This window comes from Glycine soja, chromosome 8, assembly GCF_004193775.1.
Source record: "Glycine soja cultivar W05 chromosome 8, ASM419377v2, whole genome shotgun sequence".
Taxonomy (NCBI): domain Eukaryota; kingdom Viridiplantae; phylum Streptophyta; class Magnoliopsida; order Fabales; family Fabaceae; genus Glycine; species Glycine soja.
This window is the reverse complement of record NC_041009.1, coordinates 44655833-44672690: the sequence shown is the minus strand read 5'-3', so window position 1 is coordinate 44672690 and position 16858 is coordinate 44655833. Positions and strand designations below refer to the sequence as shown.

At 32.5% G+C, this 16858-nt stretch overlaps 2 protein-coding genes across 4 annotated transcripts; both read left to right on the top strand.

Annotated features, from left to right (window-relative positions):
- The first annotated feature begins 6354 nt into the window (after positions 1-6354).
- Positions 6355-7590, top strand: LOC114424577 (ABC transporter C family member 3-like). Of its 2 annotated transcripts, none has more exons than XM_028391439.1 (3): positions 6355-6589; positions 6816-7199; positions 7287-7590. In XM_028391439.1, exons 2-3 carry the CDS (start codon positions 6906-6908, stop codon positions 7389-7391), a joined length of 399 nt encoding a protein of 132 aa, XP_028247240.1. In that variant the 5' UTR covers positions 6355-6589; positions 6816-6905; the 3' UTR covers positions 7392-7590. The 2 variants fall into 2 exon arrangements, with proteins under 2 accessions (XP_028247240.1, XP_028247239.1); XM_028391438.1 differs by having other exon boundaries at positions 6737-7199.
- Positions 7591-9962: 2372 nt separating this feature from the next.
- On the top strand, positions 9963-16510 carry LOC114423502 (ABC transporter C family member 3-like). 2 transcript variants are annotated; one of them, XM_028390285.1, is made up of 10 exons: positions 9963-12608; positions 12928-13014; positions 13177-13794; positions 13968-14132; positions 14358-14652; positions 14753-14967; positions 15093-15398; positions 15490-15553; positions 15662-15901; positions 16109-16510. In XM_028390285.1, the coding sequence occupies exons 1-10, from the start codon at positions 10230-10232 to the stop codon at positions 16219-16221; spliced, it is 4482 nt and encodes a 1493-aa protein (XP_028246086.1). In that variant the 5' UTR covers positions 9963-10229; the 3' UTR covers positions 16222-16510. The 2 variants fall into 2 exon arrangements, with proteins under 2 accessions (XP_028246086.1, XP_028246087.1); XM_028390286.1 differs by lacking the exon at positions 16109-16510 and having other exon boundaries at positions 15670-15874.
- The last annotated feature ends 348 nt before the right edge of the window (positions 16511-16858 follow it).

Sequence of the window (16858 nt, the reverse complement as noted above, 5' to 3'; positions counted from 1 at the left end):
AACATTAGACATATCCATGTCAATAGCATACTGCAGAGCTTGAAGAATTCGACTTGCCTCTCCTTCAATGACGGAGATACACGGTTTGGACCAGGATGGCAGGATGTTCGAGCTACCATAAACCTCCCTTCTTTATCACAAACACAGCAAGCCCTGGTCATGGCAGTGAAAACCTGCATTAATATTGCATTTGAGATAGGCCCAAATAGGTGATTTTTAACCTTAGATGACATTGATATTATTCTTTCAATATTAGTTTTATTTTTAATTTTCTAAAATACTAAATAATAACAAGTGTATGGTTGTAATTCATTAGGGTTATTATTTAATGTTAGTTTTGTGCTCTCTTGAGGAATCGATCAATGAAGAATATTAATTCTATGTTTATCTCTTAGTTTTGGTAGAATAATAGGAATAGTGATACAATAGTTATCTTGCACAAATCAAATGGTGCTTTCATCAGTCTACTGATCTCCCACACCAACCATCACCACCATGGATAACCTTCAAGGTATTTTTCAGAAATTAGAGGCCTTCCAAATCCAATTCAACCACTATGAAGAAAAACAAAAATCACCACACCACCCTCTTGCAATCCATTGATTCCTGTCATGCTACTCTCACCTCCACCATGCAGGGTATGATGAAACCACTATCCATTCAACCTCAGGCAGTGACACCACTTCCACAACAGCCGCCACTACCGGCGCACTATACAACTGCCGCAAACCCCCACAACTTCTTCCAACCACCATGTTTTCCCACATACCCTTATGCATATTCCCTCTCCATCTCCATCGATTTCCTCTTCCTGCACTACACCACCGTCGAGTTCCACTCCACCGTCGCCATCGTGTACCTAGTGTTCCTCGATCATTGTCGTTGTGTGCTGATAAAAAAAGAGTGTCTTATTAGTATTTTTCATGTTAATTACATGCTCGTTTAATTGACTACCAATATAATTTTTTAAGCAATTTAATTATGAAAAATAAACTCTAAAATTTGTTCTTTTATATTGTATTAAAATTCATTATATTGATATTAAAGAATCGGTTCAATTTTGTAATATATTTTTATGTGCCACTTGATTCTTAATCGTACGTTAATTTTTTTTCGCTTATATAATGGATTATTACAAGGAATTTAAAATGTTATTTTCTTTTTTAATTTAAACGTTAGAAGAATATCTTTTTATAGGAGCTTGGTAGAAGAATATCCTACTAACTTGAATAAAATAACATTTTAATATTAAAATAAAAATATAATATATAAAACGTTATTCCGTTTATCGATCCAAGGATTAATAACTAAATATAATGTTTTTCATACAATTTTTATAACAATATGTTGATCCCAAATTGAAGTCAAAGTAAAGTATTGGGTTAGAGTATTGTAAATGCAGTATATTTATTTATTTTTTCTTATTATATTACTCATTTATCATATATTTTCTTATCTGGTATTGGTACAAAGTCATCTCATTTATGTCAATCCTTATTATACTTGTTACATCCGATAGTTCTCCTTTTATTTTTTTTCAGCAATTTCCGGTACTTATAATATATTATAAAAACCGATATACAAACATTTTATTCCTTTAGTAATGTGATTCAATTCAGCTATCTGCCCTAAGAGGATGTTCATAAACCTTTCACAGAAAACCCCACTAAAAATATCGACAACTCCATCATCTTCCAAAGTTCCAACAATTAAAAATTAAATTCACCAATTAATCAATCTCTCTTTCACGAAAAAATTATTAGGTAATTTAGAATCATCACGTCATTTATGATTTTGACCAATAATCATGTAATACATAGATAATTTAATATTTTAAAGGTTAAATTCAAATTTTGATTTTTATAATTTTAAATTCATGATTTTGGTTCCTTATTTTTAAATCAAGACATTTAATCTTTTTAATTTTTAAAAATAAATAATTTTGATCCTACCGTCAATTGACCATCCATCCAAAGTCAAATATTGGCTTTGATGTGACAAAGACATGTAGGCAACTTACATGATGTTTAAGTGAAAAAAGATTAAATAAAGTGAAAAATAAAAAATATCTTAATAAGAATTGAATTGATAATCCTTTATTATTCATCATTAAAGTAACAAACTATTAAGACACTTGCTTTATTTAATTAATTATATTAACATTTTTTTCAATGTATTACAAGTCCAGAGTTATTTTTTTCAAATCATCAAATTTATAAATTAAAAAATATTTCATATATAAATATTTTTTAATTTTACATTAATAATTAGAGTAAAAATAATCTATATATTAAAATCAATTTAAAAAAATTGTGTAAATAATTTACATATTAATTTATGAAATTTAATTATAAATGGGTAAAATAAAAATAAAAACATGTAAATTAAAATTAAAAAGGTTTATATATATATTAAATTTATTTAATTATAAATTATAATAATTTGAAAAAGAAAACTTTTGATTAATGATATATAGAAAATAATATTAATGTAATTAACTAAACAAAAAAAGTGTGTTAATGATTGTCTTGTTTATAAATAAAATGTCATGGGTTTAATTTCTATTAAGATACATTTAATATTTTTTCACATAAGTATCATGTCAATTACTTATATAAGTTTTATGTTAGCATCAATATGTCACGTCAAAATCAAAGTTTGACTTTGAATGATTAACTGAATGATCAAAATTGTTTAATTTTTAAAATAGAAAAATTAAATGTCTTGATTTAAAAATATTTAGGGACCAAAATCATGGATTTAAAATTATAAAAAGGCTAAAATTATAAGTTAACGTATTTAATTTTAAATTGATTAAGATCTCTTAAATTAAAAAATTACATAATTAATTTTTGTTAGATAATTGTTGACTATATATTTAATTTATTAGTTCTGTACCACCTAATCTTTTCTCTTCTTTCACACTCACTCACACCTTTATGGTTAAAGAAAAATCTTTGGAGCAAAGTCAACCATTAGCTTCCACCCAGAAAAATATCTACCCAAAGTGAAGTTATGTGCTTGGTTTTGTTTCTTCTAAATTATGGTATCACACCGCGTTCTTTCTCTTCTGTTAATACTCTTCTTCCATGATGCACCATCCAACTGATTTTCTCCTCCAACCCAATTTCACTCGTGGGGTATCTGCTTCCCTCAACCTAGTTTTGCTACTTATGCTTGTTGTGTATTGGGTATGGAAGAAAGTGCAAGTGGACAATAGTGAAAAGAGTGAGAGAAAAGGATTCCATAATACTGCTTTCTTGTACTACAAACACAGTCTGATTTGTAGCTTAGTTATTTGTGTGTTCAACCTTTTGTTGTGCTTACTAAGCTACTTTTACTTGTATAACAATTATGGTTCAGAGGAGCTTGTCACTGCTTCTGATTTGGCTCTCAAAACAGTTGTTTGGGGTTCTGTTTGTGTTTTTTTATATTCTACAAACTCCGAGGCACAGGATCCGAGTTTCCCACGTTTGTAGAGAATTTGGTGGTGCGTCTATGCCTTTGTTTCTTGTTCTTGCCTTGTTATTGACTTTATGCAAAGCATGTTTTCTTGCCAGTTATGTACCTTATTAATGACATAGGTTCCTCTATTTCGCGTTTATTTCTATGTTATGTTGGATGTTTTGTTAACTGTATGGCTAAGCTTAACCCTCTTGAAGAGTCCCTTTTGAATGGTGCTCTAGTGTATGCAACAATTCTGATTCCAGTAAGAGTGAGACTAAATGAAAATTTAACCCGTTATTCAAATGCTGGATTTTTTTCAGCATTCTTACTTTCTCATGGATTGGTCCATTAATAAGTCTAGGCAAGGAGAAGATATTAGAGCATCAGGACCTCCCACTTTTTGCTACTGATGACAGTGCCTATGGGGTTTTTCCAACTTTTAGAAACAAACTTGAGTCAGAGTGTGGTAGTGTTAGGATTGTGACCACTCTTAAGCTGGCGAAGGTGTTATTCTTGTCAACATGGCAAGGGATCCTTTTATCAGGTTTGTTTTCATTCCTATACACATGTGCCTCTTATGTTGGACCATTTCTTATTGACATCCTTGTTCAATTCCTCAATGGGGAACATAAGTTTAAAAATGAAGGATATGTTTTGGCTACTGCATTTGTTGCTGCAAAGCTTGTGGAGTGTCTTTCAGAGAGGCACTATATGTTTAGGTTCCTGCAGCTTGGGGTTAGGGATCAATCAAAGTTGGTGGCAGTAACATCTCATTTATTGTAAATAAATTAAAAAGTTTTTTTAGGTTAAAAAAAAGAAAGAGATTTGAAAAATTGTGAGGTTTTTATAATTAAATAAATAAGGAGAAATAATTGCACTAAAATAATGGTTTGAAGGAAAATAAAAAAAAATATTTGATTTATTCATTTGATAGGAAATAAAATAGAGTTTCTTTTTATAAAACAAACAAATAAATAAATAGAGTAAATAATAGGCTGAGAGTATAAATAGAGATATATTAGGTCATTTTTCACACTGTTCACCCCTATGCTCTCTCTTCTTATCAATTTCCTTTTCCCTTCTCTTCCTTTCAAAATTCTCTCTTTTTCTTGCATACATCTCATACCGTTGGATTGTCATGATATTTTAGAGAATTCTCACCGTTGAAAATTGCGAAAAAATATCAGACCTCAGAGAAATGTCTTTCGCATCGTAACTTGCTCTTTTCCCGCTGAGACTCAAAACCAGTCTAGTAAAACTACAATTCTAGACTCGTTAATCGTTGGATTGTTATGAAATTTAGACACCTGGTTTGCAATTCAATTTCGCACACCTTCACCATTGGAATTTGTGAAAAAGTATTCATGGAGAAAGAAAAGTGAATCGCACAAAGACATTACAAAATAAAGACTTTAATCTCTTATTCTTCTCTCTAACGCTTGAAAATTATATCAAAGCAAATCAGAGGAAAAGCTCGAGGGATCTCAGGAAATTTCTAGAGATGCCACTATCACTGTCAGAATATACACGTAAGTCTGCTTAGAGGTAAGGGATGATTTTATCGCAATTGGGGATAGTATGAGTATGTGTAGGAATCCTTAGGGGATCAAATTAGGGTTTATTTTGGGATGTTTATTGAATTATAATTTTTCCTTTATGATTATAAATACAATATTGATATCCTGATGCGAATTGGTTGATAAAATTGAGTGTTCTTAGTGTTTTCGTTTTTTTATATCTATCATTTTGATTAATTGATTTTGATATAATTGTGTAAAATTATTTGAGGCCCATGTTGTAATAAACCTTTTGTATAAATTGTTATATTGAGATTATGAAACTGTGTTTCAAATTGTGAGTATGTGATAAATTGAACTTGTGATGAATAGAGAAATAGATATGTATTGAGTTGTGAGTTATGAATTGTGCAATTACACAATTGTAAGACCCTTTAAGGGCGATGAGTTTTTGCGCGACAAGTATTGTGATGGGATCCACTATGGGAACCCGACGAGTTTAATCACAAGTGCGACGAGATAAAATTATTTTGAAAATAATTGAGGAGTCGTGTGTAATGGATAGTTCATAGGTAAAATGTATATGATTTATGAGGTGTGATAACATGTTAAATTGGGATTGTGCCATTGTGATTAAGACCGAGTGTATGAGATAAATTGAGTGTGTATTGACTTGTAATATGTGTGCATTGAGATGTGGTGTGCATTGACTTGTGAGTTATGAATTGGACAATCACATGACTATAAGACCCTTTAAGGGCGATGAATTAATGTACGTCGAGTATTGTGATGGGAACCACTGAGAGGACCCAACAAGTTTAATCACAATCGCAACGAGATAAAATTATTTTGAGAATAATTGAGGTGTCTTGTGTTTTATACAGTTCATAGATAGAGTCTGTGTGCTAAAATATTTTCTGGGTTGGACCTGAATCAGGAGGGAGAGGCCCTAACGGATTCTTTGAAGTGTAGGCCTTAGAGATAAATACACTCGGTTTGAGTGCTCCTTTAAGTCTGTGTCGATCTCACATGGTTGAAGCATTCTCGCAAAACAGCGTGACCCCGAATGGTCTCCCTATGATTTTACCTAGTGAGAGTGACCTGACTTACTAGTGTGTGGTTTGTCTTGTCATGTACTCCTAGGCACCCGACAAGGTTTTTCACTGACATGGTACCACATTGCATATAGGATTGAGTCTTAGTATATCTATTGCATAACGCTTGTGTATTGATTGATTTAATGATATTGTGTTTTGATCTTTGAGTACATGAATGATGTGAAAATGAATGAGGCGTGTTGTGATGTGATGTTACGCGACAAAGTGGTGGAATGACGCGAACTATGTTTAAGTAAGTTATATTTCGTTTATATGATATGTATATCTACATGTTGTCTTGTTTCTCTTCATTAGTTAGGAATGTGATAACTCACTCTCCGTGTGCTATTTGTGTTTGGATCCTGTGATGATCTCGAATCTTGTGTTCGTGAGAGCAGATGGTTAGATGAATGGCTATGAAAAACCTCATACTAGAGGACACCGGAACACAATGCTCTGATAGGATGTAATATTGGAGTATAAGTTTCTATATTAATTGCATGAAGTCTTGGACGGTCTTATTTTGAGGTGAGATGATTTATTATTTATTTGAATCAGTTTTATTATGATGTTAGAAAAGTGAATGTGAGTCTTTTATCATTTTGAAAGGTTTTTATTTAAATGTATTTTAAAAACTTTTAATTAATTATGATTTCTTATTCTTTTTATTATTAGTATATATATGTAAGGGGTAGAGGGCGTCACAGTGGCAATGATCTATGCTAAAGGTTTGACTCTTTCATGCCAATCAAAGGAGGTTCAGAGCACTGGAGAAATCACCAACTTAATGATTGTTGATGCTGCAAGGATTGGAGAATTTTGTTGGTGCATGCATGAACCGTGAATGTGTGTTTTGCAAATTGCTTTGGCCTTGTTAATTCTCTATAGAAGTGTAGGGGTTGCTTCAATAGCAGCTCTTGCTGCCACTGTAACTGTGATGTTGCTAAACCTTCCTGTGGCATCATTGCAAGAGAAGTTCCAAGGCAAGGTAATGGAATTCAAAGATAAAAGAATGAAGACTACATCTGAGATTCTAATGAATATGAGGATTCTAAAACTGCAAGCATGGGAGATGAAGTTCTTATCAAAGATTATTCAGCTTAGGAAGACTGAGGAGATATGGCTAAAGAAATTTCTGGTTGGTATACAGCAATTGTTAGATTTCTCTTCTATAATGCCCCAACTTTTATTGCTGTGGTCACTTTTGGTACTTGTGTTCTTATAGGCATCCCTCTTGAATCAGGGAAGGTCTTATCTGCACTTGCTTCAGAATTCTTCAAATGCCTATCTATGGTCTTCCAGACACGATTTCAATGATTGTACAAACTAAGGTTTCCCTTGATAGAATTGCATCATTTCTTCGTCTTGATGAGTTGCAAACTGATGTAGTAAAGAAGCTTCCAAATGAAAAGGCAATTGAATTAGTAGATGGAAATTTCTCTTGGAATTTATCTTCCTCTAACACAACATTGTAAAATATAAATCTTACTGTTTTTTTCATGGTATGAGGATTGCTGTTTGTTATTTTATACTTTTAAGTTATTTTAACATTTAATTTTATTAAACGTTTATAATTTAGTAATCGGTTAACTTTTAGTTTTCAATTAGTTGTTTAGCAAATTTTCCTAAACACATTTTTTTTTAGAGAAATCAATTCTAGATTTCACATATTTTAGAGAGAAAAAAACATATGTTACCCTTAATTATTCAAATAAAAATTTTAATGAATTTAATAAATTGATTACTAAATCAAACACAAGATAGTTGGTTGAAATGATATTTGTGTGTTTATCCATAAACAAAGTTTCTAGCTTGAATATTGTATGCAGAAAAATTCTTATTGGAGAATTAAGTTCATGTTTTTTTTTATGCTTCAGATTACAGAAGCAAAAACAGACAAAAGAACAAAAAGCAAAAACAGCCAACTATCCAGCACAAAGTAAGTGCTTGCTGCATCAGCAGATGCACCAAAGAATTAAGTTCATTTTGTAACGGATGTTTTCATTTAAACAAAATTCAGCACTAAAAATAACAAAAACATAAACTTACAATTAAAAACATATCAACTTATAGAGACTAAAATTAAAAAAAAATACAAATACCAAAAATAAAAAATATTAAAGCCATAAAAATCATATTTAAACTTTTTTAAAAAAATGACAAACCCAATTTAACTTGAAGAACTCTTTTGCTTTTTGTAGCATGTGTTTATTAACTTTATTAAAGAGTTCACAAAGCTTCTTTTTTTTTCTTTTATTGTTATTCTTATGATATTTTTGGAAATAATTATTTTAATATGAAAAAAGATAAGAATAATTTATGTTGTTGAGTCTTTGGTGAATTTTTTAAAAATAATTATTTTAATATGTATTTATTTTACAGGATTTTACATACACTATGTATTTTTTAAATTTTATCTAGACCATTGTAACGGTAAGTTTTATATGATTTTATCAACATTAAATAATTGTATGTATACATGTTTTGAAATTATTTTATCGGTGAGCATTTGTACGTAATTAAAAATTATTTTAGATTTTACCTATATCAAATAATAATAGTATAAATCTTTAAATTTTACCTATTATAAATAATTGTAAATATAAATATTTTTTTTACTTTTATTTACAGTAATTATTTATGTATATAGACAAAAATCTCTCTGCTTGGAGAGATGTGATCTTTTTTTTTGTAGTGGCAGTGCAGCACTGCTGTTAAATTTTATGTAAATCCCGATATGTTACATCATACAGAAAACGAAGTTTTTGATCTCTTTGAAAAAACTTTAGCAATCATATAATTAATAATGTTCTTAATTATTTCTAAACAATAATAGGTCTACAATAATATTCTTATAAATTTTGAATATAAATATAAAATAGTATAAAAGTACGCTGACAAAAGTAAAAGGTAGTGTGTTAATTCCATTTCACAATTTCAAGCTTACTCCACTGTTGAGCACTTGAGCTACTTTGTCTGTGTTTTCTTTTCATTTTTTTTACAACTGCGTGTGTTTCCATTGAAAAGTGTAAAAACCTTTTCTGTTCAAACTAAATTAAATTACGGGGTACATATTTGGGAAGCAGACCTTTAAATTAATGAAATTCAACTATATTAGTCTTATTAGAAATTAAAAAATTGTATAATAAATTAATGGATAATTATTGCCAATATCACGATACTATGTTATTTTTATTTAATCTATATAATGCATTATATTAAAATAATATTATTTTATTAATTCGGCTATGGTTTAACTACAATTGAATCAATGAACCAATATCTTACTGTTTCAATGATCATTCTGATTTTAAAAATCTTAGTTTCTTATGAAGGACTAAAATAAGAATAAAAATAATTTAAAGAAAAAAATAAAAATAAGAAATTCAAAAGACTAAAAATAAAAATTTAGAAACTATAAAAGATAATAAACTCAACAAATTCCATTAACTCTGATTACTACAAGTTGCCTCTTTCTTTTAGAACACATTTATGGTTTGTACTACATATTTACGGTTAGAATTTGAGATTTTCCCAACTGTTTTATTAATTACTTCTGCAATGTCTGTTTTCTTTTTAAGCATTCTTTTGTTGAATAGTTACTAGTTGTGGGCTAAACATGCCTAGTTTTAGTTAGCTATAATTTGTTGTTTTAGCTAGTTTTTTATTTAAGAAAAATATTTGGTGGACCCCTAATATATTTTCCAACACCTAGAGAATAAAACGAGAGAAAAAATTATAAATATGATAAGTTTATGATGTGATAGGAAAAAAATCTAAGAGAAAAGTAAGAAATGTTCATGAAATGTAAAAAATTAAGAGTGATTCATATATCTCTATTCTCTATTTAAATGACTGGTTGTAACAGTTCAGCATAGAGCTTAAATCTTAAATAGTTATATCAGACCACTTTTGCTCTCTCTTTGTTTTTTTGTTCTGCTTTTGAGAGGGTTCTTTTTTTCTATATACTGATCTCTTTAGTTTAGATATTCAGATTTCAGGTCATCAATAACAAACTCTACAATTTGTCTTTCTTCTTCATTCTCTCTGACTCTCAGACTTCTACAACCACGCACACATTCCCTCACTCGCTGGCCACCTTTATGTTAAGCCAACAAGTCAGTTTTCTTGATTGGTTTTTGTTTCTTTTACAGTAAGGTATCATACCATGTTCTTCCTCTTCTCTCACTACTACTCTTCCATGATGCACCATGGAACTGATTTTCTCCTCCAACCTATTTTCACACGAGGGGTGTCTGCTTCACTCAACCTAGTTTTGTTACTTGTGCTTGTTGTGTATTGGGTATGGAAGAAAGTGCAAGTGGACCACAGAGAAAAGAGTGAGAGAAAAGGATTCCGTAATGCTGGTTTCTTGTACTACAAACACAGTCTGGTTTGTAGCTTAGTTATTTGTGTGTTCAACCTTGTGTTGTGCTTACTAAGTTACTTTTACTTGTATAACAATTATGGTTCAGAGGAGCTTGTCACACTTACTGATTTAGCTCTCAAAACCATTGTTTGGGGTGCTGTTTGTGCTTATTTACATTCTAGAAACTCCGAGGCACAGGATCCGAGTTTACCACGTATGTTGAGAATTTGGTGGTGGGTCTATGCCTTTGTTTGTTGTTCTTGCCTTGTTATTGACTTCGTAGTCTATGCAAAGCATATTTTCTTGCCAGTTATGTATCTTGTTTATGATATAGGCTCCTCTATTACGAGTTTATTTCTATGTTATGTTGGATCACTTGGATGTTCTGTTAACAGTATGGCTAAGCTTGCCCCACTTGAAGAGCCCCTTTTGAATGGTGACTCTAATGTAAGCAACAATTCTGTTCCCATTAAGGCTAGAGGAAATGAAAATTTAACCTGGTATTCAAATGCTGGATTTTTCAGCATTCTTACTTTCTCATGGATCAGTCCTTTAATAACTCTAGGGAATGAGAAGACTTTAGAGCATGAGGATCTCCCACATCTTGCTACTGATGACAGTGTGGCTGGGATTTTCCCAACTCTTAGAAACAAACTTGAGTCAGAGTGTGGTAGTGTTAGGAATGTGACCACTCTTAAGCTCGTGAAGGTGTTATTCTTGTCAACTTGGCAAGGAATCCTTTTATCAGGTTTATTAGAATTCCTATATTCATGTGCTTCTTATGTTGGACCCTTTCTTATTGACATCCTTGTTCAGTACCTCAATGGGGAACACAAGTTTAAAAATGAAGGTTATGTTTTGGCTATGGCATTTGTTGCTGCAAAGCTTTTGGAGTGTGTTTCACAAAGGCACTGTATGTTTAGGTTCCAGCAGGTTGGGGTAAGCGTGCAATCAAAGTTGGTGGCAATGATTTATGCTAAAGGTTTGACACTTTCATGTCAATCAAAGGAGGTTCGTAGTACTGGGGAAATCATCAACTTGATGACTGTTGATGCTGAAAGGATTGGTGAATTTTGTTGGTACATGCATGATCCATGGATGTGTGTTCTGCAAGTTGCTTTGGCCTTGTTAATTCTCTATAGAAGTGTAGGGGTTGCTTCAATAGCTGCTCTTGCTGCCACTGTAACTGTGATGTTGCTAAACCTTCCTTTGTCATCATTGCAAGAAAAGTTCCAAGGCAAGGTAATGGAGTTCAAAGATAAAAGAATGAAGGCTACGTCTGAGATTCTGAAGAATATGAGGATTCTAAAACTGCAAGCATGGGAGATGAAGTTCTTGTCAAAGGTTATTCAGCTTAGGAAGACTGAGGAGATATGGCTACACAAATTTCTAGCTGGTACAGCAATTATTAGATTTCTCTTCACTAACGCCCCAACTTTTATTGCTGTGGTTACATTCGGTGCTTGTGTTCTCATGGGAATCCCACTTGAATCAGGGAAGGTCTTATCTGCACTTGCAACATTCAGAATTCTTCAAATGCCCATCTACAATCTTCCTGACACGATTTCAATGATTACACAAACTAAAGTTTCCCTTGATAGGATTGCATCATTTCTTCGCCTAGATGAGTTGCAGACTGATGTAATAGAGAAGCTTCCTTGGGGTAGTTCTGATAAGGCAATTGAATTAGTAGATGGAAATTTCTCTTGGGATTTATCTTCCCCTATTACAACATTGAAAAACATCAATCTCAAAGTTTTTCATGGTATGAGGGTTGCTGTATGTGGTACTGTTGGATCAGGCAAGTCTAGTTTACTTTCTTGTATAATAGGGGAAGTACCAAAGATATCGGGAACGCTTAAGATATGTGGAACAAAGGCTTATGTTTCTCAATCGCCATGGATACAGGGAGGCAAGATAGAAGACAACATATTATTTGGTAAAGAGATGGACCGGGAAAAGTATGAGAAGATTCTAGAAGCATGTTCCTTAACAAAAGACCTTGAGGTTCTACCATTTGGTGATCAGACCATTATTGGAGAGAAGGGGATCAATTTGAGTGGTGGACAGAAACAAAGAGTACAAATAGCCCGTGCTCTATACCAAGATGCTGACATATATCTGTTTGATGATCCCTTCAGTGCTGTTGATGCTCATACAGGATCTCATCTATTTAAGGTACTATTTTTTAAACAATCTAAACTTATTCAGTTCAATGCATTCTTATATATGCGTCTAAAATTGACTGAGTGAGTTTGGATCTCTCCATAAGAGTATAACAATTATAAGTTACTGCTTTTTTTCTATGTTAGGGGTTTCTCCAAGTGGAGCTATCCCTTGTATTTGTTACTAAGAATTAATAGAATTTTATGTTTCTGATCCTATGAATTTCTACAGTATGTTGTGTACATGTATACATCTATATGCTTTAAATATAATTCAGCATTTGGATGGACAGGATGTTATCTGACTTTCCATTTACGCTACACTGTTTCAGGAATGCTTGCTAGGCATTTTAAAATCAAAAACTGTGATATACATAACTCATCAAGTAGAGTTCTTACCTGATGCTGATCTAATATTGGTGAGTGATTCATAAATTTCATGTGGAAGAATTCAAACATGTTGGGAAGTCCAACATCACCTATCTTTAACTCTTGGGGTGCAGCTTATATATCTATTGAGCAACTTAATTTAATGCCAATTTTGTTAATTTACTATTTTCTCTTCCTTACAATTTATCTAGGTCATGAGAGATGGAAGGATAACACAGTCAGGAAACTACAATGATATTCTCAAGACAGGCACTGATTTTATGGCACTTGTAGGTGCACACAGAGCAGCTTTGTCTTCAATTAAGTCCTTAGAGAGAAGGCCAACATTTAAAACATCAAGTACCACCAAGGAGGACACAAAATCATTAAGTAAAATATATGATCAAAAGTCAGATGACACAATTGAGGCCAAAAGACAACTTGTTCAAGAAGAAAAACGGGAAAAGGGTAGAGTTGGGTTTAATATTTACTGGAAATACATCACAACAGCTTATGGAGGAGCTCTTGTACCCTTCATATTACTTTCACAAACACTCACCGTGGGTTTTCAGATTGCAAGCAATTATTGGATGACTGTGGCAACACCTGTTTCAGCAACAGCAGAACCTGATATTGGAAGCTTTACACTTATGGTTGTCTATGTTGCTTTGGCTATTGGAAGTTCCATTTTCACCTTTGCCAGAGCATTTCTTGCTGTGATAGCTGGATACAAGACAGCCACTGTTCTCTTCAATAAAATGCATTTGTGCATTTTTCAAGCACCGATATCCTTTTTTGATGCCACCCCAAGTGGTCGAATCCTTAATAGAGTATGTCATAATATTGTATAATTCTTCATTGGTTTAATTTGAAGAGAGAACTTCTTTACCTGATATATGGCTTAGTGCATTGTTTTTTAAAAAATGATTTCTCTCTTTTTATTTCCTAATGACCATATTGAATGTAATTGTTGGCTAAATCTTAGTTTTACTTTATCTTGCAGGCTTCAACAGACCAAAGTGCACTAGATATGAAAATTGCTAATATATTGTGGGCAATTACCCTCAATCTGGTTCAACTCTTGGGAAATGTTGTTGTGATGTCTCAAGCTGCATGGCAGGTGTTTATAGTATTGATTCCTGTCATGGCAGCATGCATATGGTACCAGGTAGTTTTATGGATAATGTCTAATTATTATTAGAAAACAGTGACAGCAAATGTCACCAAATGCTTTCCGCATTGATTAAATATTTAAAATGCACTTAATTTTATCACATCTCTCAAAAGTTGAGAGGAAGAGAAAAGGATACTATTCTGCAAACAATATCATTATATGTACTATCGTGCAAACAATATCATTAAATGTACTAACAGAGTTATTCAATAAATGCAGCGATACTATTCTGCATCAGCTAGAGAATTGGCGCGATTAGTTGGTACATGCCAAGCTCCAGTTATACAACATTTTTCTGAAACAATTTCTGGATCAACAACCATTAGAAGTTTTGAGCAAGAATCAAGATTTAATGACATCAATATGAAATTGATAGACAGATATTCCCAGCCCAAATTATACAGTGCAACTGCAATGGCATGGCTGATTTTCAGATTGGATATTTTATCTACTCTCACTTTTGCCTTCTGTTTGGTTTTCTTGATAACTTTTCCAAATTCAATGACTGCTCCTGGTGAGTACTTCAAAGGACATACATTCACTTGTCATAGTTCATTCCTTATGATACCAAGCACAAAACTTTATTCATTTTACAATTCAATTTATTTTTCAAGGCATTGCGGGATTGGCTGTGACATATGGACTTAATCTAAATGCTGTACAAACTAAAGCAATATTGTTTCTTTGCAATTTGGAGAACAAAATTATATCTGTTGAAAGAATGCTCCAGTACACAACCCTCCCAAGTGAAGCTCCTTTCGTAATAAAAGACAACCAACCAGATTATTCTTGGCCATTATTTGGAGAGGTTCATATCCGGGATTTACAGGTACATTTCAAAGATTATTCATTTGTTCCATTACGAATTGAAGCCTACAGTTACATTTTCTTGGTTACAAGTCTATTCTGGTTTTTATATTGTATATTCCCTTAATGAGGAAATGTGTGATGCAGGTTCGGTATGCTCCTCACTTGCCTATTGTTTTGCGAGGTCTTACTTGCACTTTTACTGCCGGAGCAAAAACTGGTATTGTGGGAAGAACAGGAAGTGGAAAATCAACTCTTGTGCAAACACTTTTCAGACTTATTGAACCTGTTGCTGGAGAAATATTGATAGATAACATTAACATCTCTTTGATTGGAATTCATGATTTGCGGTCTAGACTTAGCATTATTCCTCAAGAACCAACAATGTTTGAAGGGACTGTAAGAACCAACCTGGATCCACTGGAAGAGTACACGGATGAACAGATTTGGGAGGTAATTTTTTTATAAAAAAAATTGACACTATGAAGAACTTGTCTATTTAGGGCAAGTTATGCATATTAATTTCTTTAAAGAAACTTTCCAGGCTCTAGATATGTGCCAACTTGGAGATGAAGTAAGGAGAAAAGAAGAGAAGCTTGACTCCATAGGTGTGACTTCTGAAAACTTTGAACATTGGTGTAGCATGTGTTACAATTATATGTCTAAACTCTAAAATGTAGTAAGAATGTGTAACTTATCATTATGAATTTTTGAAGTTATGCAGAATGGAGAAAATTGGAGTATGGGCCAAAGGCAACTGGTCTGCCTTGGCCGTGTTCTGCTTAAGAAAAGCAAGATCTTGGTGCTTGATGAAGCTACTGCATCAGTTGATACAGCCACAGATAATATTATTCAGCAAACAGTTACGCAACATTTTTCAGAATGTACAGTCATTACCATTGCTCATAGGATAACTTCAATCCTTGAGAGTGACATGGTTTTGTTTTTAAATCAAGGTAAGCATCACTTCGTCTCTTTCTTCACGCATGTTTGGTCTTATTTTAAAGAAATAATCTCTTTTTTCAGTTAACTTCCCAAGAAAGCTTTTAAAGAAAAAAAGCGATTATTTCTCCCAGTCAAATCCAAACATGCAACATCACTTATTTTCTTTATTTTTTTCATCATAAATATGAATAGGGTTTCTCTTCATATGGATCCTGCAGGGTTGATTGAGGAATATGATTCACCAAAGAAACTGCTTAAGAACAAATCTTCATCCCTAGCTCAACTAGTTGCAGAATACACAAGGAGGTCAAACTCTGGTTTTGGAAATTAAATTGAAATTAGCCTCAAATCAGATGTTCTTCATGATGATACAAATTTGCTGGTGTCTAGTTAGTAAGGTTGGACACACTATATGCAGTGTAATGATACAAGTAGTTATCCTTACAGTGCATGTGGCGTGTCCTACCTACCTTACTAATGTTTTTAGTGGTTACACTTTATATTAATCTCACCGAGACTTGTTGAGACTCACTCTGTCACGTACTAATGCTCACAAATAATTTATGCATACTCTGTGAATTGTGATTCGGATTATTGCAATGTAAACGATCTGAGTGCAATCTTAGAGCCATTCAATAAACTCATCCAAACTCCATGTTCATGGAAGTGAAAATATTTGCCTTTGGAAAAACTTGCTTTGCAATGAGTGTTTTTGACAAAGTGTGGAATGTCATTGTCATTAGATGAAGTTTATGTAATAAGTCACTCAAGTAGCTTATAAGCTAGTTTAACCAAACTCAATCCAGACTTGATCCAAATATGAATTAAGTTATACACCCACATGAATAAACTGACAGGTTTTCTCCCTATAAAAATATTAAATTAACTTCCATAATGATTATGGTATATTTCGAATTAAATAACCCAAGCTTATATTATATTAATTTTTTTTTCTCCATATGATTCAT